This window comes from Myotis daubentonii, chromosome 14 (genome assembly GCF_963259705.1).
Source record: "Myotis daubentonii chromosome 14, mMyoDau2.1, whole genome shotgun sequence".
Classification (NCBI taxonomy): Eukaryota; Metazoa; Chordata; class Mammalia; order Chiroptera; family Vespertilionidae; genus Myotis; species Myotis daubentonii.
Window position 1 is genome coordinate 58,440,905 of NC_081853.1, and position 27,371 is coordinate 58,468,275.

At 51.1% G+C, this 27,371-nt stretch overlaps 1 protein-coding gene across 1 annotated transcript; it reads left to right on the top strand.

Moving 5' to 3' along the window:
* Positions 1-194: 194 nt before the first annotated feature.
* On the top strand, positions 195-24,326 carry SLC25A20 (solute carrier family 25 member 20). The gene is made up of 9 exons (XM_059664810.1): positions 195-395; positions 5,645-5,737; positions 12,118-12,245; positions 14,522-14,612; positions 20,816-20,933; positions 22,024-22,096; positions 22,441-22,550; positions 22,994-23,118; positions 23,522-24,326. The coding sequence occupies exons 1-9, from the start codon at positions 291-293 to the stop codon at positions 23,582-23,584; spliced, it is 906 nt and encodes a 301-aa protein (XP_059520793.1). The 5' UTR covers positions 195-290; the 3' UTR covers positions 23,585-24,326.
* The last annotated feature ends 3,045 nt before the right edge of the window (positions 24,327-27,371 follow it).

Below are 27,371 nucleotides of genomic sequence, written 5' to 3' on the forward strand. Positions count from 1 at the left end.
AGGGCGCCTGGCACAGCGCAGGGCGGAACCGATTTCTCCGGAGAGGGAGCCTGGGAGCCGGGAGAGAAAAGTCCGCCCACACACCGCCACGGCCACGCCCGCGTGGGCGGGGCCTCTCCCGGAAGCGGTCCCGCGGCGGAAGCCAGGCCGGGCAGCCTAGGCCCGCCTCCCGGGCAGCCCCAGGCTCTGGCCCCGCCCACTCGAAAGTGGGTGAAAGGTCGGCGGAGCCGGAGCTGCGACTGGGGCTGTGCAGCGAGGCGGCAGGGAACGTCCTGGCGGACAGACGGACCATGACGGACCAGGCGAAGCCCATCAGTCCGCTGAAGAACCTGCTGGCCGGCGGCTTCGGAGGCATGTGCCTGGTGTTTGTGGGGCACCCGCTGGACACGGTCAAGGTGCGAGGAGGCGGGGGCGCGGGCGGGAACGGAGGCCGGTGCGGGGCGCGGAGAGCAGGGTCCCCCGCGAGCGCTGCCCGGGGCGGGAAGGGGCCGTGGGAGCTCTCGGGAGACGTCTCGGGAATCTCCCTGTCGCCCCTCTAGGGTTCGGGGAAGCAGCTCCTCGTGCGCAGCCGGGTCGCGGTGTGCGGGCTCCGCCGGCCGCCCGGGCTGGGCTTCGAAGCGCTCGGTCCCGCAGCCTCCCTGACCTTGCGCCGCTGCCCCGGGGCCGGGCAAGGCCAGCGCCTCCCCGGAGTCCGATTCCAGCAAACGCTCCTCATCCGCACGAGCCGGCTAAGCCGCTGCGGGGAGCGAGCTAATGCCGAGGCCCCGCCCGCCGGTGGCTGGGGGTTGAGCCTCGACCTATGAACCTGGAGGTCAGGGTTCGATCCCGCTCAGGGCACAGGCCCGGGTGGTGGGCTCATCCCCAGCAGGGGGCAGCCGATTCATGATTCTCCTTGATGTTTCTCTCACTCCCTCTCCCTTCCTCTCTGAAATCAATAAAAATATATATATATTTTTTTAAAAAGACAGAGGCACGGTCATTCCGTAGATGCCGTTGGACACACTGCTCTGGGCAGAGTGCCCCATTGCCATCTCCTTCCAACTTTCCCTGCGCGAGGGGGCGGTGGCCACTGCAGCCTGTCCCCAGGTTGGCCGAGTGGCCCCTGCGGGAAGCGATCATGTCCTCAGTGGCCGAGCCCCCGCCAAGGAAGCCGGGACGGCAGCCCAGGGCCAGGCCAGAGGAAGCCCTGGTCAAACCAGGCTTTGGGAAGGACACGCATCAGGGCTCTCCCCTGGTCTTCCTCCCATCACACCTGCCTCCTCGCTATTTCTCGCTGTCTTTCCCTCTCTCACACTTGGCCAGGCCTTTGTGGAGGCCAGAGGTCATGCCCTGGGACTCAGCATTCCGAGTTTCATCCTAGCTTCTGATCTTATTTCTGGACACACGTGGAGGAAATTGACAGATGGTGGCCTGGGTGCCCTTGTGGGGAGCAGATATGAGTCTCATAGAGCAGGAGGCCAGTGTAGGGGGCTTATTAGAATTCAGATCCGGCATCTAACAGGGAAATGGCTCTGGGGCATGTCCCGTTGGCAGATTTGGACAGCAAGCTCTTTGCTGTCTTTCACCTACGAGAGCTGGAGTCATTCTATGGCAAGACCCAGATTAAAGCAACCTGTCGAGTGAGGGCATTGTGAAACATGAAATCTAGTGTTTACTCACCCCTGACCAGGGAGGCTCAGTTGGTTGGAGCATCCGGGCCCGTGCACCAGAGGGTTGTGGGTTCAATTCCTGGTCAGGGCACAACGCCCAGATTGCAGGGTTGATCCCAAGGGGAGCACGTTCAGGAGGCAACCAATCGGTGTTTCTCTCATTGGTGAAAAAATTGTCTGGCTCCTCTTCCTACTTAAAAAGAAAAAAGTTTCAGGTATACAGCATCATAATCCAACATCTGTATGCACTACAAAGTGATCACCCCAAAGCCTGATTACTACCCATCACCATGCAGGTAACTCCCTTTAGCCCACTGCACCGCCTCCCCCTTCCCTCTGGTAACCACCAATCTGTTCTCTGTATCTATGAGTTTGTTGTGTTTATTTTTTCATTTTATTTTATTTTTTATACTAGAAGCCCGTTGCACGAAGATTCGTGCAATAGGTCTTCCTTTCCCTGGCTGCTGACATCGGTTTTCCTCCGGCAGCTGGGACCCAGGCCTCTGGTCCGGCCGCAGTGGAGAAGCCAAGCCTTGAGGCTAGGCTTTTCCCCTCTGGCCACAGTGAGGCTTGGCTTCTCCACTGCAACTGCAGTCTTCAGTCTTCACGCTGGCCGGAGCCTTTAGTCTTGGCTCCACGCCTGCATATGCAAGTTAACACATTGTTTGCGGGTAGTTTTTATCGCACGCTAACAGGTGGCGCTGGCCATTTTTGCTAATTTTTGCACAAATGGCAACGTTCAGTAAAATTACGATAACTTTAGTTTACGTATTTATATGTTACCCGCATTCTACCGCTAGTCTACAAAAAACGTATTAATACGTGTGCCGCACTCTACTACACTGGTAGAACGTATAAATATGTAAAACATATAAATACGTTTCTTGCATACAGTGTGTTAACCGCCATCTTTGTTGGGTTAATTTGCATAGTCTCTGATTGGCTGGTGGGCATAGCGGAGTGACACCAATTTGCATGTCTCTCTTCTATTAGTGTAGACTAGAGGCCCGGTGCTTGAAAATTCATGCACTGGAGGGGGGTCCCTCAGCCCGGTCTGCTCCCTCTCACAGTCTGGGAGCCCTCAGGGGTAGGAGGCGACCTGGCAATCAGGGGAAGGTGACGCCCCCATCACACCTCTGCTGCTGCCACTGCCGGAAGCGTAAGCCTCGGCCGGCCCTGGTTACCTGAGCCTCAGGCGGCCCTGGGTGGCTGGGCAGCTGCCACCCAAGGCTTGCCTGCACCTCGGGCCAGCTCTGGGCAGCTGGGGGGCTGAGGGGACTGGGGAACTCTGGAGGCAGGTGTGCAGAGTGGCCGGACCTACCTGGGGGCGGGCCTGGCCGTGCCACGTGCCTGCCACCCCAGCGGGGCTGAGGGGACTGGGTGCCGCCATCTTGTGGCTGTGAGCCCTGCCATCTTTGAGGGTATGGCAGTCAGTTAGCATATTCCCTCTTTTTTTTTTTTTTTAAATATATTTTATTGATTTTTTACAGAGAGGAAGGGAGAGAGAGAGAGAGTTAGAAACATCGATGAGAGAGAAACATCGATCAGCTGCCTCCTGCACATCTCCTACTGGAGATGTGCCCGCAACCCAGGTACATGCCCTTGACCGGAATCGAACCCGGGACCCCTCAGTCCGCGGGCCGACGCTCTATCCACTGAGCCAAACCGGTTTTGGCGCATATTCCCTCTTTATTGGCTGTGGGTGCTGCCATTTTGTGAAGGTGTGATGGTCAATTAGCATATTCCCTCTTTATTAGATAGGATATGTTTATTGATTTCAGAGAGGGAGAGAGAGAGAGAAACATCCATGATGAGAGAGAATCATTGATTGGCCATCTCCTGCACATCCCCTACTGGGGATCGACCCCGCAACCCAGGCATGTGCCCTTGGCCAGAATCCAACCTGAGACCCTTCAGTCCACAGGCCCATGCTCTATCCACTGAGCCAAACCAGCCAGGGCTGTTTTGTTTATTTTTTTATTTTTTTGTTGTTTTCTTGGTTTTTAAGATTCCACATATAAGTGAAATCAAATGGGACTTTTGTTTCTATTACTGACTTGTTTCATTTAACATTATACTCAAGGCCCTTTCATGTTTTTTCAAATGGCAAAATGTCATATTTTTTGACTGATTAGTCTTCTATTATATATATATGTATGTATGTATGTATATATATATCATATATAACTTTTTTATTTCAGAGAGGAAGGTAGAGGAAGAGAATAGAAACATCATTGATGAAAGAGAATCACTGATCGGCTGCCTCCTGCATGCCCCCCACTAGAGATGGAGCCCACAACCCAGGCATGTGCCCTGGACTGGAGTCAAACCTGGGACCTTTCAGTCCGCAGGCCAATGCTCTAGCCACTGAGCCAAACCGGCTAGTACTTCTATTACATTTTTTTACCACATCTTATTTATCCATTCATCCACAGATGTGCACTTGGGTCACACAGTATCAGTACCACTACGTTCTGTTTGATAGGAGTGAATCACTGAATCTGGCCCACATTCACGGGGAGGAGGAATTAGGATTTATCTTTTGAAGGGGAGAGTATTAAAGAATTAGTGGACATAATTGGAAGCCACTAAAGTAAGGATGGGTGAGGACCTGGCCTGGGAGAAGCCTCAGACAGAGAGGGGGAAATAATATAGGATTCTGGAAGCATCTTGAAGGACTACTCCAACAGACTTGGGACTCACGTGGTAAGAGCAAGAAGAGCAACAGGAAGCCCTGGCCGGTTTGGCTCAGTGGATAGAGCGTCCGGCCTGCGGACTGAAGGGTCCCGGGTTCAATTCCGGTCAATGATACCTGCCTGGGTTGTGGGCTCAATCCCCAGTAGGGGCTGTGCAGGAGGCAGCCGATCAATGATTCTCTCTCATCATTGATGTTTCTATCTCTCTCTCCCTCTCCCTTCCTCTTTGAAACCAATAAAAATTATTTAAAAAAAAGAAAAGAAGAAGAGGAACAATTTGTAGTCTGAGGTGATGCTTGGGTTTTAAATCCTGAGAAAGAGGGTAGTTAGGCGGCTCTGGCACAAATGGACGTTCATCAGGAGGGTGGGACTCAGGGGGTGATGTGAGTAGGGAGAGCTTCTCCAGGCAGATGGAAACGTAGCCCTGAAGGTGGGAGAGCAAGTCTGGAAACCACAGTGACATCACTGGGCAGAAGCTGAAGCCCTGGGATCTGAGCTTTCTTTTCTTCTCTTCTCTTTTCTTTTCTTTTCTTTTCTTTTGGAATCTGAGTTTTCTGAGAGGAATTGTGGGCCAGATGAGGAGGTGCTAAGCCTTGGAGAATGCCTGGAGTGGAACGGAGACAAAGGAGGAAGTACTGAGACGGATGGGAGTTAAAGAGAGAGAACAGTTGAGCATTGGGTACACCCAGAGGTCCAGTAGAGTGAGGACCGCCCTAGCCGGTGTTGCTCAGTGAATAGTGCATTGGCCTGCGGACTGAAGGGTCCCAGGTTCAACTCCGGTCAAGGGCACATGCCTAGTTCGGGCTCAATCCCTGGTGGTGGTGGTGGGGAGGTGCGTGCAGGATACAGCCAAACAATGATTTTTCTCACATCATTGATGTTTCTATCTCTCTCTCTCTCCCTTCCTCTCTGAAATCAATAAAGTATATATTAAAAAAAGGAGGGTGAGAACCAAGAAAAATGAGGTTCAATCCACCTCCCTCCAAAATGCCCTTGTTGAGCGCCTTATCCAACTATGTACTAACATGCCACTCCATGTTGGAGTGGGTGGAGCTAGAGCTTAGCTTTGCATCAGCTAGTTCCTGGCCTGTCACTTGATCTCACCAAAGCTGGGTCATTGTGGGATACATTAGGCAAGAAGTAAACGGAGGACTCAGAGGAACTGTCACTCTAAAAGCTGCTAATGACTTGTCAGGACAGGGTTTGAGTAAACGGGAGGGAAGACAAGTCTGAATGCAACAGGTTGAATGAGGCAGTTCTGATTCTGGGAAATGACTGTATTTGAACTTCTGATTTCAGGTCCGACTGCAGACGCAGCCCCCGAGTTTGCCTGGACAGCCTCCCATGTATTCTGGGACCTTTGACTGTTTCCGGAAGACTCTTATGAGAGAGGTATTGTATGTTGGTGCTGGGCAGGCCTACTCGGAGGAGCACATTCACAGGGTGGGCTTGTCACCCGGGGTAGGTTTACTTTGTGTAGTTCTGCTGGAGGTCTAGCCCACAGCGGTGCCCCTCTTACCATGCCATCCTTTGCCCTCCTATTGGCATCGCTCTGGAGTCTTTGCTAGTTCCGGTTCCAGTTTTATATGGATGACTAAAGCATAATTGGAAGGCAGAATTTGGAGCATAGGAAATTAATGAGGAGTAATTGAAGTGGGAGAAAATTGTGCCGCGCCAGCACGGCCATGGGTGAACCTGGTGGTGGGGCAGGGGGCGGCGGTGAAGGATTAAAGAAGACAGACAAGAGAATAAAGCTGGGGCTGGGTGGACCCTGCCCTCTCATTAGAGAGACAGCGCCACAGCCTGCAAGCCGAGTCTTTATGTTATAGCCAGATCCCAGGAGGCAAAGTAAGGGCGTGGTCAAGATGTTTACTACGTTCTCAAGGGTTTGGAATCTTACTCAGTTACACGCACCTGAACTCTATCAAGCCCACATCACTCAGCTTCCTGGGACCACAAGTTCGTACCATAAGGTCAAGCTTACAACCGTAGCCTTTGGCTATGACTGTGCTGGGACTTGCACGTGTCTTTGCCAGGAGAGGACCGTGCCCTCTCATTAGTCCAAAGCTTGAACCTATCCAAACGCTGTAGCCACTCTCCACAGAAAATACAAATCTGGATCAGTCAGTTTGATGGGGAATCGGTGGCGGACGTTTAGGTAAAGTCTGGAGGAAAAGTTAGAGTCGGAGGAATAGTGAGAGAGGCTAGCCGTCTTCACCCCCCAGACAAGTACACTAATTGGTTTGGGGTTACCGGATTACAGAATTTTCCAGATACTACTTAGAGTGAAAACATGGAATTTTTAAAAAGCTTTATTTTTTAAATATTTCACTTTTGCCCTAGCCAGTTTGGCTCAGTGGATAGAGCGTCTGCCTGTGGACTGAAGGGTCCTGGGTTTGATTCAGGCCAAGGACACATGCCCAGGTTGCGGGCTCAGTTGCCAGTGGGGAGACCGGAGAGCGAGCAAGAGGCAGCCAATCAATGATTCTCTCTCATCATTGATGTTTCTTTTTTTTTTTTTTTTTTTTTTTTTAATTAAATCTTTATTGTTCAGATTATTACATTTGTTCCTTTTTTTCCCCCCCCATAACTCCCCTCCTCCCAGTTCCCGCCCCACCCTCCGCCCTCACTCCCCACCCACTGTCCTCATCCATAGGTGCACGATTTTTGTCCAGTCTCTTCCCACATCTCCCACACCCCTTTCCCCCCCAAGAATAGTCAGTCCATTCCCTTTCTATATCCCTGATTCTATTATAATCAACAGTTCATTCTGTTCATCAGATTATTTATTCACTTGATTCTTAGATTCACTTGTTGATAGATGCATATTTGTTGTTCATAATTTGTATCTTTACCTTTTTCTTCCTCTTCCTCTTCTTAAAGGATACCTTTCAGCATTTCATATAATCCTGGTTTGGTGGTGATGAACTCCTTTAGCTTTTCCTTATCTGTGAAGCTCTTTATCTGACCTTCAATTCTGAATGATAGCTTTGCTGGATAAAGTAATCTTGGTTGTAGGTTCTTGGTATTCATCACTTTGAATATTTCTTGCCACTCCCTTCTGGCCTGCAAAGTTTCTGTTGAGAAATCAGCTGACAGTCGTATGGGTATTCCCTTGTAGGTAACTGAGTTTCTTTCTCTTGCTGTTTTTAAGATTCTCTCTTTATCTTTTGCTCTTGGCATTTTAATTATGATGTGTCTTGGTGTGGTCCTCTTTGGATTCCTTTTGTTTGGGGTTCTCCGCGCTTCTTGGACCTGTAAGTCCATTTCTTTCACCAGGTGGGGGAAATTTTCTGTCATTATTTCTTCAAATAGGTTTTCAATATCTTGCTCTCTCTCATCTTCTGGCACCCCTATAATTCTGATGTTGGTACGCTTGAAGCTGTCCCAGAGGCTCCTTACACTATCCTCGCATTTTTGGATTCTTTTTTCATTTTGCTTTTCCGGTTGGATGTTTTTTGCTTCCTCGCATTTCAAATCATTGACTTGATTCTTGCGCTCCTCTGGTCTGCTGTCGGGCGTCTGTATAATATTCGTTATTTCAGTCCGTGTGTGCTTATTTTCTAGTTGGTTCCCCAATATAAGATCGAGGGTCTTATTAGTTTTCGTGTAGAGCTCATTAAGTTTATCGGCAGCTTCTAAACAGTTCTTGAGAGACCTTAAAAGTGTGGTTCTGAACTCTATTTCTTCCATTGACAATTTTGTCCTGTTTCTTTGTCTCCGCATTTTGTTATGCTTCCTTGGTGCACCCCCTAGTGGTCTTTGTTCGCAGTCTTATAGATAAATCTTGATTGTTGTAGCTAATTCCAGGGAGGGTTTGACCTCCAGGCCAAGTGGCTATGAGAATCAGCTGTGTCAGCAGTGAGAGAACTTCTGTCCTCTAGGGAGGTGCTAATCTAGCCTTTGCCTGAGGCTATCCGGCAAATGCCTCTGTACAGGGCTTGGGCGGGGCGGGTCGCACAGGATCAACAGGGTGGGCCGGAGAGAGCAGTTATGGCGGCTCTCAGTCCTGTCCCCAGGGGCTCTGCCTCTCTGAGTCCCAGCACCCGCTGCAAAGCTGGGAGAGAAAGCTGCACTTGCTCTGACCGAAGCCAGACAGTCCCGCTTCTCCCGTTTGAGTCTGGGTCCCTAAAGACTCGCCCGGATCTGGTGCTCAGAGTCTGCGACTCCCTCCCGATTGAAAACAACAACCACGCCCTCCGCCGCCAGCCCGCTCCACGCACTCCGCACCTCAGAATTTGACTTCAGCACTGCGCCTCCTCTGAGTGTCCGTATGCGTTTCTCTTTCCTCCTAGTTGTAGGACTTCCACTCAGCCAGCGTTCCTGTGGTTCTGGGTGATGTCCCTTCCGTTTTTTGGTTTCACTTTTGAAGTAGTTGTTCAAAGCAGCAAACTCCGGCGTTAACCTATGCCGCCATCTTGGTTCTCCTCTCATCATTGATGTTTCTATCTCTCTTCCTTTCCCTTCCTCTCTGATATCAATAAAAATAATATTTTTAGAAATTTCACTTTTTAAAAATCTTTGTTGTTGAGAGTATTTAAAAAGTTTTAATTACTAGTGACATTTATACTCACTTCATTAGCACACGTTTAAAAAGAACTTGTTGAAAATTTTTCCTTTGCTTCCTAAAATATAACTCTCCTATGAATAAATGCCCTATTAAATATGTAGAAACTGAGAAGCAGGTGTCACCCAGATGAAGAGGGGATTCCACTGGTTAGTGGAGACTCAGCCTTGGGGAGAAGTCGTCCCGGGCTCCTGCAGGACCGGGATGGGAGGAGATTTTGCTCCTAGGTCTGCTCCGAGTCCTCTGCCCTGTGGAAGGAAGAGAGGCAAGTTTACATGCCCCCTGGGCACCAACGGTATTGAACCGCTGTTTAGTGCTGGCAACGTGCTGGTTGCCGGGGGCCTGGTGAGAATGGCTTGTGTAAACCCCATTCCCTGCAGAGTTAACTAGACTTCCTGACTCCATCTTGGCGTGTGTCCCTGGTTTTCGTTGTACCAGACGTGGCTTTCTGCTTCCCCGAGCTGCCAGGTGGAGAGAGGTCTTGGTTGTGCGGCCTGGGTCTGGGTGGGCCAGCATGGTGGAAGGAAGGCTGGAACTGTCAGGGGGCTGGGTGTGGCCCCTCAGGACCCAAGCATCCTGCCCAGCCAGGTGGAGAGCCCCGAGAGGGGCTTTGGAAGGACTTTGTCCCCACGGCTTTGTAGCTCCTCCTCCGTTCACCCTTTCCTGTTTCCTGCCTCCAGCGTCTGCTTCCAGCCTGCAGCAGCCTTTGACCTTTGTAGGAGCCAAGTGGGCCGACTGGTGCAGTTGTGCCCCTTTAGCTCTGGAAAGTCGGGGGTTGTGGACCCTCCCGCAGCAGCCCTCTCTGTTACTGCTGCCCCTCCATAAGGGGCATTCCTTCTGTTTGTTTTAAAAATTATTTTGTATGAAAGTGATACAAGCACTTAGTTGTTACTGAAAGGCTTGTAACAAAGCAGCAAAGCGCCGTGGAGCTGTTTCTGTGGAGCTGCACACCACACACTCACTGCTCCGGTTCACACCTTCTCGTGTTGTGTCTCCCTGTCTGTGGTAGACATGGAGCTGCACAACACACACTTACTGCTCCCGTTCACACCTTCCCCTGTTGTGTCTCCCTTCTGTGGTAGACGTGGAGCTACACAACACACACTTACTGCTCCGGTTCACACCTTCCCGTGTTGTGTCTCCCTGTCTGTGGTAGACGTGGAGCTGCACAACACACACTTACTGCTCCGGTTCACACCTTCCCGTGCTGTGTCTCCCTGTCTGTGGTAGACATGGAGCTACACAACACACACTTACTGCTCCGGTTCACACCTTCCCATGCTGTGTCTCCCTGTCTGTGGTAGACGTGGAGCTGCACAACACACACTCACTGCTCCGGTTCACACCTTCCCATGCCGTGTCTCCCTGTCTGTGGTAGACGTGGAGCTGCACAACACACACTTACTGCTCCAGTTCACACCTTCCCATGCCGTGTCTCCCTGTCTGTGGTAGACGTGGAGCTGCACAACACACACTGCTCTGGTTCACACCTTCTCGTGCTGTGTCTCCCTGTCTGTGGCAGACGTGGAGCTGCACAACACACACTTATTGCTCCGGTTCACACCTTCCCATGCTGTGTCTCCCTGTCTGTGGTAGACGTGGAGCTGCACAACACACACTTATTGCTCCGGTTCACACCTTCCCATGCTGTGCCTCCCTGTCTGTGGCAGACGTGGAGCTGCACAACACACACTGCTCTGGTTCACACCTTCTCGTGCTGTGTCTCCCTGTCTGTGGCAGACGTGGAGCTGCACAACACACACTTATTGCTCCGGTTCACACCTTCCCATGCTGTGTCTCCCTGTCTGTGGTAGACGTGGAGCTGCACAACACACACTGCTCCGGTTCACACCTTCCCCTGTTGTGTCTCCCTGTCTGTGGTAGACGATTCTAACTCTTCCATTACCTCTCCCCTCGTACTTTGTGATGGAATCCAATTCACTGTTTCTGTGATTGCAACTATATATACACATGTGCTGCTTTCTTCCGTTAATTGAGTAACGTGCATCCATTTATTGTGCAACTCTGTTTTTCCTGAGGTTGGGTTGATCATTATGTCCGCTTTCAGTCGCTTGTGTTTCTGTCCGTGGCTGTCTCCGCCACCCTGTACCCTAAATTACCCGAAATGCTCCCCGGGTGCCGGGCAGTGGGCGTGCTGTTCCCGTGTGTGGTTCTGCAGGTTTCCTTGGGAACAGCCTCTGGCGCCCTCTTCGTGCACCCCCCTGTGGACGGGCTTCCTCTCGGGAAGGCCCCCCGCGCTCGGGCTGACCGCTGCTCTCCCAGGTCCGGACCGTCCCTTCCCTGGTTCACTGCCCTCGTTTGGTCGGGATGTCTGTCTGCGTCCTACCGTGTGCCTAAAGCTGCTGCCTCATTGCTTCCATACCAAACTGCTGGTGAAAACGGGTGTGCGGTCCGCTATTGTTTTAACAACGAAAATCCCATGTCTTCACACTTGGAAAATACGAAATTTCTTCATCACCTGTAATCTTACAAAAAGGAAGTCACATCACATTGTACTTCCTGTTTTATAGCTTTGTTTTCACTTGATGGTCTCTTCATGTTGCCATGTGATTTCATGAGTGTGTGCTCGTCTGTTTATGGAATTTCTACACTTTGTCTCATTTATCTCCTATTTGGGAGCTTTTAGATTCCTTCCAAAATGTTGGTACCTTATAAGTGCCTGATGGTATTATTATTATTTTACATCTTTGAGTATTTCCTTAGCATATATTTCTGGACAGAATTTCCTGGTAAAAGCTATGGTACTGCCAGATTTTCTTCCGGAATGGACACTTTTCCATTTTCTCCAACAGTACATTAAGTACAATTATTTCTCTCTTTTAAAAACACTTTTTATTGATTTTGAGAGAGAGGAAAGGAGAGGGAGAGAGAGAGCGAGAGAGAAGCATTGATGCGGGAGGGACTTTTGTTTGTTTTTAAAATCATGCCTTCCCCGTGCTCCCTGTCGGGGATCCAGCCTGCAGCGCGAGCCTGTGCCCTGACCGGGAATCCCCCTCAGAGCCCTTTTGGTGCTTGGAGCGACGCCCAACCAACCCGTCCCACTGGCCACGGCTAAGAGGACAACTATTTCTGGTAAATGTGGGCTTTTCTTCCTTTTAAAACCTCTCCTTGCTTAGCGGAGAGGTGAGGAAGGAGGCCTCGGTGTGAAGGGGGGGTGTCTACAAACAGCTCTGCTTCCTTGCAGGGCGTCAGGGGGCTGTATCGAGGCATGGCCGCCCCCATCATCGGGGTCACCCCCATGTTCGCCGTGTGCTTCTTTGGGTTTGGTTTGGGGAAGAAACTGCAACAGAAACACCCAGAAGACGTGCTCAGGTGAGTGGTCACGGGCCTGGAGCCCCGGACGCTGCGCTGCCGTGGTGCCGGGTTCGAGGAGAGAACCGTGGCTGGCAGGGGTGGCTGCCCACCTGGGCCCTGGAAGTGCCGCACGCGGGAGCCGCTTACACGTCCTCTGCCCTGCGAACCGAAAGGGAAAAGCACCCCCCCCTTCCTCGCCAGGTTGTCCAGTTCCTTCTGTAAAGTCGTGTTGCTCTCACCCTCTCACCGGGGACAGTACTGATACCAGCCCCGCGGGCGGGCGGGCGGGCACTGTGAGGTCTGCTCGCTCCGTGGGCCGGGGCCCAGCCCTGTGGGAGCTCAGTAATGGCAGTGGCAGCCTTGCTTCCCGTCACCCGGTTAGGGAAGGGAGTTTCCCATTTTCTTTTACTCCATTTTTATAACACGGTTATAATGGCGTCTGCTGTTCGTTTCTCTGATAACATGAGCTAAGCTGCTGTTTTCAGTAACGTTCAGAAGTTGGGTTGGGGACGCGGGGGCAGATGAGCCAGCGTTACAGCTCATGACACAGGCAGCTCCTGCAAACAGGCTTCTCGCGGCTGTACCGGGGCCACGCACCCGACCCCAGTGGGGTCGCTGCCAGCACTTTGGCCTGTGGGCTGTGTTCCCCTTAGAGCAGCGGTTCTCAACCTTCTGGCCCTTTAAATACAGTTCCTCATGTTGTGACCCAGCCATAACATTATTTTCGTGGCTACTTCATCACTGTCATGTTGCTACTGTTGTGAATCGTCATGTAAATATCTGAGATGCAGGATGGTCTTAGGCGACCCCTGTGAAAGGGACGTTCGGCCGCCAAAGGGGTCGCGACCCACAGGTTGAGAACCGCTGCCTTAGATCATGTCAGCATCAGAGGGACACTGTCCTGCGTACGCGGAGGCTGACACACTCAGGACCCCCCCCCCCCGCTGTGTCCCCTCCCTGCAGTGAGTAGCCTCTGAGGGTCGAGTGGAAAGGAGCAGCGCCAGGCCTTGGGGTAGACGCCCAGGAAGGGCCAGCTCTCGCAGACGCCCCCCCCCCCCAGGTGGCAGAAGCGGGGAGGCAGGCAGAGTGTCTACTTGGTGCCCTGTGCACACAGACACCCGTTCACAGGAAAGTCCCCGGTTCCAGGAGGTGGAGGTGAGCCTGGCCTAGGGTGTGGGCGTCCTGGGAGAATGGAGCGCGCTGGCTCACAAGGGGACGTGTATTTGCTGAGAGGTCCCCCCAGGGGACAGCAGTGTGAACGGGCGTGAAGGAGACCATGAATACATCTCTTGGCTTTCAGCAGTCAGCCTTGGTGCTGGGCTTGCCTGGCCCTGCCTGGGGTGAGTGTGTGGACAGACCGGCTGTTGAGACCGTTCCTCAGGGCTCGGGCTTCCCTTTGGGTGGAACTGGCCGGAGGCTCATGCGGCAGAGGCTTGAGGTTAGGTGCGGCCTGAGGCGTAAGCGAGTAAGTCAAGTTCTTCAGCAACATTTGCTAAATTGGGGGGACTCTGTTGAGATGTTCATTGAGGCTGCAAGTCCCGTTCCCTCTAGACCAGCCTGATGTTGCTCATCCCAGAAGGAAAGATGCCAGAAGGGGCGTGACGGCTGTGGGCTCAGATGCTAAGACTCCTCCGGACACTCTGTGTGGCTCATTCTGTGGGGCCAGGGTGAGGAGCCATATCGCTGGCCACTGGGGCCTGTTCCCTGCACAGAGGCCACAGGACCACCATGCCTGTCCAGGGCCCACCCCTGTCTGACCCTCTCAGTCTCTCAGAGCTCACTCCTTAGGACTGACCAGGTTGCCCCTCCGCCCGTGGAGGTGGCCGCAGCTGCCCTCCAGGCCCTTGTGCTCCAGAGGCGGTGAGATGGGAGGGGCTCTGGGACCGACTGAGACCCAGCCCTGATTAGTGGCTCCTCCCCACCCCCAGCAACCCTGAGATTTATGGACAGGAAAGCAGGGCCCAGAGAGCTGGGGAGTTGTCCACAGTCACTGTGCGTGGCAGGCCCCGGGGAGGAAACCGAGTCTCACCATAGAGCTTCTCTCCCTGCCGGTGAGGCCACTGCACGTACAGGTGGGCGTCGCGTGGCTCTTGACGCTGAGGCCCCTGCCCTGGGAGGTTTGACATCAGAATACACCTGGAACTTGGCTTTTGTGCAAAATATGATTTATCTGTGCTGGGCTTTCTGCCCAGTCCAAGGACTGATTTTTTCTTACAAAGTCATCCTCTGCTGGGATTGCCTCTGTCCTGGGCAGGTAGTCACAGGTACTTGCCTCTGTTTTGTTTTCAATACAGCTACCCCCAGCTGTTTGCAGCTGGGATGCTATCTGGTGTATTCACCACGGGAATCATGACCCCTGGAGAACGGATCAAGTGCTTGTTACAGGTAAGACTGTGATCTGGATGGGGAGAGGTGGCTAGCTTTTCTATTCAGATACAATATGTGGATGTTTATGTCCTTTTACCTTTTTTTATTTTTTTAATTGATTTCAGAGAGGAAGGTAGAGGGAGAGAGAGATAGAAACATCAATAATGAGAGAGAGTCATGGATCGGCTGCCTCCTGCACGGCCCCACTGGGGATCGAGCCCGCAACCCAGGCATGTGCCCTTGACCAGAATCGAACCCAGGACCCTTCAGTCCGCAGGCCGACAGTCTATCCACTGAGACAAACCAGCCAGGGCTAATACACAATTCTTGCTGGAAAATTTTGATAATGCAGAGAAGCACAAAGGAAAAAAACACGTATTTGTCACCCATGATACTATCCCACTGAGGTAACCATGGTTACGCTTCTGTGTGAATTCTAGTCTTTTTGATAAACATGTATATTAAGAAATGTTATCTTTTGAAATAAAATTGGGATCACCTACTACAGTTGTTTTACACTTGATCTTAGCCAAAAGGCCGAGAAGCGATCTACAGTTGTTTTATAACCAAATTTTCCCCCTTGATATACCATATTATTTTTCTGTGATTATTTTTCTCAAGCATAATTTTCTGCAACTGATTTCATTACATATATGGCTGCCATTGCAATATGGCTGTCAATAATCCCTTACCTGGGGGTGTGGCAGATTATATGCCACAGTGAAGATCTCTGTAAGTAAGATTCTGCACATGCACCTGATTGTTTTGATGAATATTAGATGCTTGTATTTTTCCTTTGGGAAGAACCTATTTGTGTTCCTTGCTCTTTTTTTTTTCTTTTTTCTAAATTGATTTATAAAAGCTTTGGACAGATTAAAGTTATTTTTTTTCCTTTGGGATTAAGATTATTAATCACTTACTTGGCAAGTTCTTTTTCCTGGTTTACATCTGTCATCCCATTTTGTGTATTTTTTTAAATTAGGCTTTTTATTTTGAGATAATATAATAGACTCACGTGCAGTTGTGAGAAATAATACAAAGAAAAAACAAGGAAAGAAATAATACATAGAAATCCCGTGTGCCCTTTACCCAGCTTTCTCACAATGGTAACATCTTAAAACTATGGTACAATATCACAACCAGGGTATTGACATTGATACAGTCACAACACAGAACATTCCCAGCCTGCCACACGCCTCTTATAACCATATCCACTCCTCCCCCCTCCAGTCCTTAATCACTCCAGCAACCATTAATCTGTACTCTCTTTCTATAATTCTGAAATTTCAAGAATGTTATGTAAATGGAATCTTATAGTATGTGAACTTTTTCTTTCTTTTTTAATATATTTTATTGACTTTAGAGTAGAAGGGAGAAGGAGAGAGAGACGGAAACATCAATGATGAGAGAGAACCGTTGATTGGCTGCCTCCTGCTTCCCCTACTGGGCATTGAGTCTGCAACCCAGGCATGTGTCCCGACTGGAAATCGACTTCCTGGTTCATAGGTCAATGCTCAACCACTGAGCCAAACTGGCTGAGCCCATATTGGCTTTTTAAACTCAGCATACTTTTCTGGGGATTCATTCCTATTGTTGATGTATGAACAATTCATTCCTGTTAAGGAGTTCATGGTGTGGATGAGCCACAGTGTGTTTAACTTTTTATCCATTGAAGGACATCTGGGTTGTTTCCAGTTTGGGGCTATTATGAATAAAGATGTTATAAACATTTACATAGAGATTTTTCTGAGAAAATAAATCTTCATTTCTCTGGGATAAATGCCCAGTAGTACAGTTACTGAATCATATGGTAGTTGCATGTTTAGTTTTTTAAAGAAACTACCGAACTGTTTTGGGGTTGTACCATTTTTTCCCACCAGCAGTGTGTGAGTGATCCAGTTTCTCTGCATCCTCACCAGCATCTGGTGTTTTCACTATTTTAATTTTAGCCGTTCTGACACACTTGTGTAGTGACAGCTCTTTTTAATTTGTATTTCCCTAGTAGCTGAAGATGTTGAACTCTTTTTATGTGCTCTTTGCTCTCTGTATATCCTATTTGGTGAAATGTCTGTTCATATATTTTGCCCATTTTCTAATCGGATTATTTTTATATTATTGAGTTTTGACAGTCCTTTATTCTAGATGATAGTGCTTTGTTAGATGTGTGGTTTACAAATATTTTCTCCCAGTCTATAGTTTCTTTGTTATTTTTAGAAAAATTCACATCTTTCTTTTTTCCCCAGTGTTTTTTATTTCAAGAAAAACGATTTTAAATATAATAATGTACATGCAATAAACCTTAATATTTCAAGAAAAATGATCTTAACTATAATAATGTTACATGCAATAAACATTAATATCTCAAGAAAGACGATTTTTAATATGATAATGTTAATGCAATAAACACCAATTATTCAAGAAAAATGATCTTACATATAATAATATTACATGCAATAAACATTAATATTTCAAGAATAAAAGGATTTTAAGTATAATAGTATTACCAAAACTGTACTAACCTAGTATGATATCACAAAAGTTGTAGGAAATATTAAAAATCTGCAAATAACAGGATTACTTCTATTATATTCTAGAATATATATTTTCCCCCCTCTGGCTGTATTTTTGTTCATCAGTTTATGTTGTTCATTATATTCCACAAATGAGTGAGATCATATGACATTTATCTTTCTCTGACTTATTTCGCTTAGCATGATGCTTTTAAAGTCAATTTTGTTGGATGTGAGTATTGCTACTCCAGCTTTTTTTTCCTTTCCATTTGCATGGAAAAATTTTTCCATCCCTTCACTTTCATCCTGTGTGTCTTTTGCTTTGAGGTGGTTTCTTGTAGACAGCATATAGTTGGGTCATGTTTTTGTATCCGTTCAGCTACCCTACCCCTTTTGATTGGAGCATTTAATCCATGTACATTTAGGGCTATTATTGAGAGATACTTATTTATAGCCATTTTAATTCCGCATGGCTAGGTTTCTCTCTCTGTTTCTTCTTCTCAACACCCCTTACAGCAGTCCCTTTAGCATTTCCTGTAATGCTGGCTTGGTGGTGATGAACTCCTTTAGCCCCTTTTTTGTTTGGGAAGCTCTTTATTTGACCGTCTATTTTGAATGATAGTCTTGCTGGATATAGTAATCTTGGTCTCAGATCCTTGCTTTCCATTACCTTGAGTACTTCATGCCATTCCCTCTGGCCTGTACAGTTTCTGATGAGAAATCTGGTGTCAGCCTTATGGGAGCTCCTTTATAGGTAACAGTTTTCTCTTGCTGCCTTTAAGATTCCCTCTTTGTTTGTTTTTTTGTTTGTTTGTTTTTAAATATATTTTATTGATTTTTTTACAGAGAGGAAGGGAGAGAGATAGAGAGTTAGAAACATCGATGAGAGAGAAACATCGATCAGCTGCCTCCTGCACATCTCCCACCGAGGATGTGCCCGCAACCCAGGTACATGCCCTTGACCGGAATCGAACCCGGGACCCTTCAGTCCACAGGCCGACGCTCTATCCACTGAGCCAAACCGGTTTCGGCTCCCTCTTTGTTTTTAATTTTTGGCATTTTCATTATGATGTGTCTGGGTGTGGATCTGGGTTCTTCTTGTTTGGGGTTCTCTGTGCCTCCTGAACTTGTGTGACTTTTTCCTTTACCAGGTTAGTTTTCTACCATTATATCTTCTAACACCTTCACTATTCCTTTCTCTTTTTCTGCCTCCTCTGGCACACCTTCTATTCTAATATTGTTATGTTTCACATTGTCCCACAGCTCCCTTAAGCTGTCCTCCTGTTTTTGTTTTGTTTTTTAATATATTTTATTGATGTTTTACAGAGAGGAAGAGAGAGGGATAGAGAGTAAGAAACATCGATGAGAGAGAAACATCGATCAGCCGCCTCCTACACACTCCCTACTAGGGGTGTGCCCGCAACCAAGGTACATGCCCTTGACCGGAATCGAACCTGGGACCCTTCAGTCCACAGGCCAACGCTCTATCCACTGAGCCAAACCGGCTAGGGCTGTCCTCCTGTTTTTTAATTGTTTTTTCTTTTTGGTTCTCTAATTGAGTGATATTTTCAACTCTATCTTCTAATTCTCTGATTTAATCCTCAGCTTCCCCTAATCTGCTGTGTATTCCTTCCAATGTGTTCTTTATTTGTGTTATGTCATTCTTTATCTCAGACTGTTCTTTTTCCATAGTTACTATATCTCTTCATACTGTTGAGCATTTTTAACATCATTACTCTGAACTCTGTTTCAGATAAATTTCTTATCTCTGCTGGGAAGCCCAGCTTCGGGATTAGATCCCAGAGTTCTCGGTGGCACCCCACAGCCGAGCTATCTCCCTGGGACTTCGGTTGCCGTCTGTGGGTGCCTGGCCAGCCCTTTCATACCTCCGCCCCTCCTACCAGTCTCTGTGCGGTCTCCACCTTCGGTCCGTAGGTATCAGGGTTCTCTCCTGTGAGTTTTCCTTGATTATTCAGGAAGCCTTTCCGTATTTCAGTTGTAATCCCAGCTCATTCCTGGGAGCGTGTCCATGCAGCATCCTCCTACTCTGCCGCCATCTTTAATCTTCCAGAAAAATTGACATCTTTCTAATTGGAAGCTTTTCCTAACCAGAATTATGTCTCTCTCTCTCTCCCTCTCTCTCTTTCTCTCTCTCTTTACCTTTTATATGTCCCTTGGAAATGCAAATCCTATTGCTTGATGCACATATATTTTATTGCTATTTTGAATGGGATTTTTTTTTCATTATTTTTTAACTGGTTAGTGCTGGTATGTAAGACAGTGATTGGGTTTATGAATTTATTGTGGAAGTGCTTCTCCTTGGAACTGTTAAAGCTGTACTCTCTTTTCAGCTTTCATTACTCTTTGCTTGATGCCCCGTGTGTTCTGATTCCTCCTGGCTCAGTACTTGCTGTGGATTCTGCTTGGGGCTGTCTTTCTCTCAGGGCATTTCTGGAATGACACCCTGCCTGCCCGCCCTCGGGCTCTTGGCTCTTAGGCCCTGGGTCCCTGGGATTGGGAGGGGGCCCTCTCCTGGCCCTCCCCGGGCTCTGCACAGGACCTCTATCTAGCCCAGTGATGGCGAACCTTCTGAGCTCGGCGTGTCAGCATTTTGAAAAACCCTAACTTAACTCTGGTGCCGTGTCGCATATAGAAATGTTTTGATATTTGCAACCATAGTAAAACAAAGACTTATATTTTTGATATTTATTTTATATATTTAAATGCCATTTAACAAAGAAAAATCAACCAAAAAAATGAGGTGACACGCGTGTCATAGGTTCGCCATTGCTGATCTAGACACTTGGAGAGCTCTGGATGCAGCTTCCAGTTCACCTTTTCTTTTCTTTTTTTTAAAATATATTTTACTGATTTTTTTACAGAGAGGAAAGGAGAGGGATAGAGAGTTAGAAACATCGATGAGAGAGAAACATCGATCAGCTGCCTCCTGCACACCCCCCACTGGGGATGTGCCCGCAACCAAGATACATGCCCTTGCCCGAATCGAACCCGGGATCGTTCAGTCCGCAGGCCGACGCTCCATCCACTGAGCCACACCAGTCAGGGCCAGTTCACCTTTTCTTACCACGCTTCATGGTCGGCTAGGTCTTGGCATGGAGTTGTGCCCATGGATATTTGTTGAAATAGACTAAGTGAATGACGTGTGTTTGTCTCCTCCTGTCTAGATCTTCCAACTCACTTATTGGGAATGCTTTTGTACTGGGGGGAGTTCTTCACTTAGTTTCCAGCTCCTCCTCTGTTGATTTTTTTCTAGTCAGTGCGTGTACGTTTTTTTGTTGTTGTTGTTGTTTTTTACAGAGAAGAAGGGAGAGAGATAGAGAGTTAGAAACATCGATGAGAGAGAAACATCGATCAGCTGCCTCCTGCACATCTCCCACTGGGGATGTGCCCACAACCCAGGTACATGCCCTTGACCGGAATCAAACCTGGGACCTTTCAGTCTGCAGGCCTACGCTCTATCCACTGAGCCACACCGGTTTTGGCTGCGTGTACGTTTTTGATATCTTCACCTGGCCTATTGCATAGGGACTCGCACCAACCTGTGCGTTCCACATCACGGTTGTGTGACAGTCACCTTCTGCTGGTCCCGTGCCACTGACCACTTCCTTGCTCGCCTGCAGTCTTCTCTAACCTGCTGCGTCTGCTGACCGTGAGGCTCCTGCTGACCTGCTGCCTCCTTGCTCCCCTCAGATTCAGGCTTCTTCCGGGGAAACCAAGTACACCGGTGCCCTGGACTGTGCGAAGAAGGTGTACCAGGAGTCCGGGATCCGAGGCATCTACAAGGGGACTGTGCTCACCCTCATGCGAGGTAAGCCTCGAGGCCCTCCCCCTGAGGTCCCCTTGAGGGGCCCACCTGAGGAGGACCCCATATCAGCCTTGGCAGCACAGCACACGGCTCCGACAAGGCTGGGACTGTGTGTCCTGGTCCAGGCCGTCTCGCCTCTGGCCAACAGGGACACATAGAAAGATGGGGGACCTTCCGCCCTTCTGGGGGCTGCCCCTCGAGGGGAGGAGTCATGACAGTGACAGTTGGAGGGGAGTGGCACGTAGGTAGAAATTGTGGCTGGAGGGATGAGTGGGAAGAAAGAGTGACTTTGGAACAATTGGGCTCTCCCTGTTTTGTTTTTTAATACATTTAAAAAATATATATATATATTGTTATTGATTTCAGAGAGGAAGGGAGAGAGAGAGATAGAAACATCAATGATGAGAGAGAATCATTGATTGGCTGCCTCCTGATGCCTCCTACTGGGGATCAAGCCTGCAACCAGGGCATGTGCCCTTGACCGGAATCGAACCTAGGACCCTGCAGTCCGCAGGCTGACGCTCTATCTACTGAGCCAGATCGGCTAGGGCTTTAATATGTTTTTATTGATTTCAGAGAGGAAGGAGGAAAGAGAAAGGTCAATGATGAGAGAATCATTGATTGGCTGCCTCCTGCACACTCCCTGCTGGGGATCGAGCCCACTTCCTGGGCATGTGCCCTTGAACCTGGGACCCTTCAGTTCGCAGGCCGATGCTCTATCCACTGAGCCGAACAGGCTAGGGCTCTCCCTGGTTTTGAGAGGCAGTAGGAGAGGCAGAGATGGCCCCGCCCTTGTCCTGAGCTGGTAGCTTGGAGGAAGGCCAGATGCGAGGTGCCGTTCTAACTGCTTGGGTGGGCATGTCAGAGGGACCACACAGAGGGACTTGGAACGTGAGGGGACGTCACGTGTGTTTACACTCACTCCCCCGCACTGCCCCAGAGCAGCATCTGGTCCCTCCATGCGATCACTCGAGGAAGGGGTGCTTCTGAGGGACTTTCAGGAGCCCGAAGGATGGGCGCGCTCGGCTCTGCTAAGTTCAGGAAACCCAGGGGACTTTCATCATGTACCTCACATCTCTCTTGCCACTCACAGACGTTCCAGCCAGCGGGATGTATTTCATGACGTATGAATGGCTGAAGAACATCTTAACTCCAGAGGGAAAGAGGTGAGGAGAGCAGGATAGCTCGGAGCCACTGTGCTCCGTGGTGGGGAGGCTGCCCTGCTGTGAGTGGGTCTGGACGCAGACGTGGGACTTGCTCCTGGCTTCACCCCCTTTTCCTCCCGTGGCCGCTGAGGCCCAGCTGATCCCTCTCTCACTCTGTGTCTCACCCAACGGACCAAGTATTTGAAACAAGTGCCTGAAGCCTCCTCAAGGGGTGCGCTGCAGGTCCCGGGAGCCCTGGCCTCGGCCCTTCTCACTCGCGGTTCCTCCCTCGCCGTCTGCGCAGAGGGGGGTCAGCATGCCCCTCACAGCCTGTGTCTGACTCTGCTCCGTCCATCCGTCCGCAGCGTCAGCGAGCTCAGTGTGCCTCGGATCCTGGCGGCTGGGGGCGTCGCCGGGATCTTCAACTGGGTGGTGGCAATCCCCCCGGACGTGCTGAAGTCCCGCTTCCAGACTGGTGAGTGGAGGGCGGGGGGGCGGGGGGTGCCCTGGAACTGGCTGCCCCTGGGGTGCAGAGCTTAGGCCTGAGGGTCCCTCACTCTCCACAGCACCCCCAGCACCCATCTGACCAGCATGCTCCCTGCAGTCACTTGTGTTCTAGAGCCCCAGGCTCCTTTTCTTGTCGGCTTGAACCCAAAGTAAATGAGACAAGAAGTCGAATCAGCTCTCCTTCCCTCGACCCGAGCAGGAGGCCCGTGTCGGCACCAGTGCTCCAGGCGTTGGTGTCTGTCTGTCCCAAGGTGAATGTGTGGTCTGTGGACTGGTCTCAGACGACCTGCAAGGTGCCCCCCCTGGCGCTGTGACCCTGCAGGAAGACCTGAGCGCAGGACTGTCCTCATGTGGTCACCATGTCAGGTCAGGAAGCTTCCTGAAGACTTAACAGTTGGGTTCTGCTCACAGCTCCTCCTGGAAAATACCCCAATGGCTTCCGAGATGTGCTGAGGGAGCTGGTCCGGAACGAAGGAGTCGCGTCCTTGTACAAAGGGTTCACGGCAGTGATGATCCGCGCCTTCCCGGCCAACGCGGTGAGTGCGGCAGCCGTGCTGCCCTGTGGGTTCAGAACAGGGCACGGGGGCCGACTTGTGCTTGCTCCTGGGATTGGATTGGGGGCTCGGTTTTCCCAAAACCCACCCCCAGCCAGAGCCTTCTAGTTTGCTCCCTTTCCTGAAGATGCTAGGAAGATTTGCCTCTGAGATGCTCTGAGATGAGGGGCTTTGCTTCCCTGCCTGGCCCCTGAGACCGTGCGCCTTCATGACAAGTGGGCAGCTGTGGCCGTGCGCTTTCTTCCCTCTTGGGAATGAAAAGGCACCGGGAACCCCTGACCTGGGTGGGCGGGGAGGGAAGGCCTGTCCTGACGGGGCCAGCCAGTGGTGCTGGCGTCTAAACAGTCACACGCCCGCTCGCTCTTCTCTTCCGAACCCTCCTCAGGCCTGTTTCCTCGGCTTTGAAGTTGCCATGAAGTTCCTTAACTGGATCACCCCCAACTTGTGAGGCCGAAGGCTGCTCGAGGCTCCCGGGTGCTGGGAACTTCCCGAAGAGGAGCGGTGGGCAGGACTGGGCCGTCCTGGGGGGGGGGGGGTGTCAGAGCTCTGTGCATGGACTCGCTGAGACCGCGTGCCTTAATGACACCCTCCGCCTGCTGTAATGTGGTGTGCCGCTTTGAAACTTGAATTCACTCTTGTCAGTTTAAGGGATCTCAGGAGGGTTTGAGGCGGGGTCAGTAGCTTCTAGACCAGATACCACCTGTGGCCAGAGTACTGTCCATGGGTGGGTTGACGGCTGGCCCTCCTGTACCCCAAATACTAGTCTCAAAAGGGGAAATCTCAGCCTTTCACTGGAGGTACTATGCATGTTTACAGCCAGCTGCCCAGGAGCTGGTCTTCTTTGATCCCCAGCCAGGAACAGCCACCAGATGTCAGAGTGTCATCCCATCTGCCATGCACAGGGGTGTGGACTTGAGACCCACGTCTGTCCGTTGAGTGGCATGAGCACGTGTGTAGGGCAGGTCGCCGGCCGACGGTGGGCCGTTTGTTTTTCAGGCATGCTAGTAACCAAAGTGGAATGGGGTCTACTTCCTCAGGTAGAGCGCTTTCCCTCCTACAGGGTGAGGCGTGTGGGGGTGACGGTCCCAGCCTGCTGGGATGAGAGAGCCCACAGTGTAGGAAGGCTCTCCTCCCACTCTTTTCCCATGAGAGCCCCCTATTTTAACGAAACAATAAAAGATTGTTTTTCACTTTTGCGTGGCGTGAGACTTTTCTCTTGGTTCTGGGTCGTTTCAGCAGCAGCCTGTGCCTTGGCGGAGGCTGTCAGGGCCCCAGCGTCCCTCCCTGGTTGCTTCAGGCTCCAGCAGGAGGACGAGGGGCAAGTTCTGGCCAGGCCCAGCCTTCCCTGACTGCTCTGGCCCCAGCTGCTGGGGGCGGGGGCGGGGGGCGGGGGGGGGCGGACCCTGGACTGGTCACTGTTCATCGCCCTCAGTGCGAGCCTGGCGTGCAGGCCCCACAGGCCCAGCCTGCGGCTTCTCCGTCATTCCTGAGCCTCTCCGCTCTCGGCCACCCGGGTGTCTGAGTGAACGGACAATCCGTTCTCAAAGGCCAAAAGCAGTCCTGAGTTTTAATTTTTTTTTTCTTAATCCTCACCCGAGGATATTTTTCCATTGATTTTTAGAGAGAGTGGAAGAGAAAAGAAAAGACAGAGAAACATCGATGTGAGAGAAACACATTGATTGGTTGCCCCCAGCACGAGCCCTGACCAGGGCCTGGGCCGGGGAGGAGCCTGCAACCATGGCATGTGCCCTTGACAGGAATCGAACCAGAGACCCTTCGGTCCGCAGGCCAACGCTCTATCCACCGAGCCAAACTGGCCGGGCCCGTCCTGAGTGTCCCTGTGGCTCCCGGTTGCTGTGGGATCCGAAGTCACCAGCCTGGCTTTCCGCGTGGGCTGAGGACGCCCAGGTGCTGCCCTGGAGGTGAGGGAGGCGGAGTAGAGTCACAGCTGGTCTGTCCGTGCCCGTGGGGGTGAGGCTGTGGGAGCCGGGCGGGCGTCTCTGGCAACGTCCCATCTGGCAGTCAGTCCGGTGGCACCGGCACTTCCCTTCTCGCTGCAGCTTCCCAGGGACCCTTGGACTTTGGCTTCAGAGCCGCAGTCTGTGTAAATGCGTGAGTGGGCGGGGATCACACCCACCTGGCTGTGGGCGTGGCCTACCTGGCCGCAAGCTGAGGATTTGGGGGTTTAAGGAAGGAGGCGTTCTTCCTGGGAAGACCTTTTCTGGATGACCAGATAGGAATTATGTGGCGTCAAGTCAAAACAGCATTTTTTTAGAGATGAAAATTGTGTGCCCTCTTCCTGGGAAGGTTAATTCAGTGTCAAGCCTGCCCCGCCCACGCTGCAGGGTGTCTGTGCGATCGCTTCGGTTTGGAGACGCCACGTGTGTGTCCCCCAAGCTCTCAGCCCACCCAGGGTTTTTTTGTTGTTGGTTTTTAATTTTATTTTTTAAAGGTTTTTTTAGGTTTATTTTTTAAAATATTTTTATTTATTTCAGAGAGGAAGGTGGGGAGAGAGAGAGAGAGAAACATCAATGATAAGAGAGAATCATGGGTAGGCTGCCTCCTGCACACCCCACACTGGGGTTCAAGCCCACAAACCGGCCACGCACCCCGACCAAGAGTCAAACGGTGACCTCTTGGTTCCTGGGTCGAAGCTGGAGCCCTGAGCCTGGAGCCGGGCCACCCAGGTCTTGAGAGAGTCCTGAGCCTGGAGCCGGGCCACCCAGGTCTTGAGAGAGCCCTGGGCCTGGAGCCGGCCCACCCAGGTCTTGAGAGAGTCCTGGGCCTGGAGCCGGGCCACCCAGGTCTTGAGAGAGTCCTGGGCCTGGAGCCGGGCCCCCCAGGTCTTGAGAGAGTCCTGGGCCTGGAGCCGGGCCCCCCAGGTCTTGAGAGAGTCCTGGGCCTGGAGCCGGGCCCCCCAGGTCTTGAGAGAGTCCTGGGCCTGGAGCCGGGCCCCCCAGGTCTTGAGAGAGTCCTGGGCCTGGAGCCGGGCCCCCCAGGTCTTGAGAGAGTCCTGGGCCTGGAGCCGGGCCCCCCAGGTCTTGAGAGAGTCCTGAGCCTGGGCTTTGGCTGGGAAGCCCCGGGAGGGAGTGCATTTGCATTCCAGCGAAATGCCAGCGTTCCCACGGCTCAGGATCACCCTGGGCTCAGGATCACCCACGGCTCAGGATCACCCACGGCTCAGGATCACCCTGGGCTCAGGATCACCCTGGGCTCAGGATCACCCTGGCAGCGTGCTTCTGGGTCCTTTGCCCTTTGGAACAGCTGCTATTTTAAAACGGAATGTTTTGGTTCCGTGATGTTAGTGGTAGATTCTTGTTCTCCTCTGGGTCTGTCAAACCCAGAAGCCCTGGCGGCGTGTTTGTGAAGGCAGCGGGCACTTCCTGTCTATGATGCACTTGGAAATGCCACCTGTCCTGATATCGCTCCCCCCCCCCCCCCCCCCGGAGATGAGAGTGGGGGACAGATTGGGGCCCTCCACTGTGATTTCGCTGTCACCGAGCGCCTTCAGTAGAAGCCAGACAGTGTTTCTTAAAACAGCCAGCCGGGACAGCGGCCTCACCCAGGCACCAAGCCCAGTATAACTGGGTCAGAGGTGAAGGACAGCGCAGGCTGTTGCGACAGCCCCTATCAGAGCCACAGTGGCACCGTTTCTGCTGGAAGGTCACACCATCTCTGCCCACAGCTCTTTCCCACGGTTCTTGTTTTTTTTTAATATATTTGTATTGATTTCAGAGAGGAAAAGAGATAAACATCAATGATAGAGAATCATTGATCGGCTGTCTCCTGCACGCCCCACACTGGAGACGGAGCACACAACCCGGGCATGTGCCCTTGACCGGAATCGAATTCGGGACCCCTCAGTCCGTAGGCTGTATCCACTGAGCCACACCAGCTAGGGCTCCCACAGTTCTTTTGAGGCTGGAACCCCCTCTGCCCTTCCTAACCTCTTCAGGGGTTCATTCTCATCCCTCTGTCCCCGTGTAACTCAGTGTTTAATGGGTGGGGATTTTTACCCCCCACTTTCAGATGCGGAAGGCAGAGCTCAGACGGGGTGAACTGGTCTGCCAAGAGCAAGTTGATAACAGAGTGAGGCTAACAGGGTGGTGTCTGGGTACCCACAGGCCTGAGGAGAGGACTGGGATGCCAACACAGGCTGCCCTGGGCTGCTTGGCCAGAGCTCCCAGCGGCCTGACTGCACGCAGGGTCAAAGCCCAGGCCACCGGCCAGTGAAG

Excerpts from the sequence above, each read along its gene's own strand:
- SLC25A20 (XM_059664810.1), top strand. The coding sequence starts at position 291 with ATGACGGACCAGGCGAAGCCCATCAGTCCGCTGAAGAACCTGCTGGCC. Across the intron at positions 396-5,644 it reads ACCCGCTGGACACGGTCAAG|GTCCGACTGCAGACGCAGCC; the intron begins GTGCGAGGAGGC and ends TTCTGATTTCAG. Across the intron at positions 12,246-14,521 it reads CACCCAGAAGACGTGCTCAG|CTACCCCCAGCTGTTTGCAG; the intron begins GTGAGTGGTCAC and ends TTTTCAATACAG.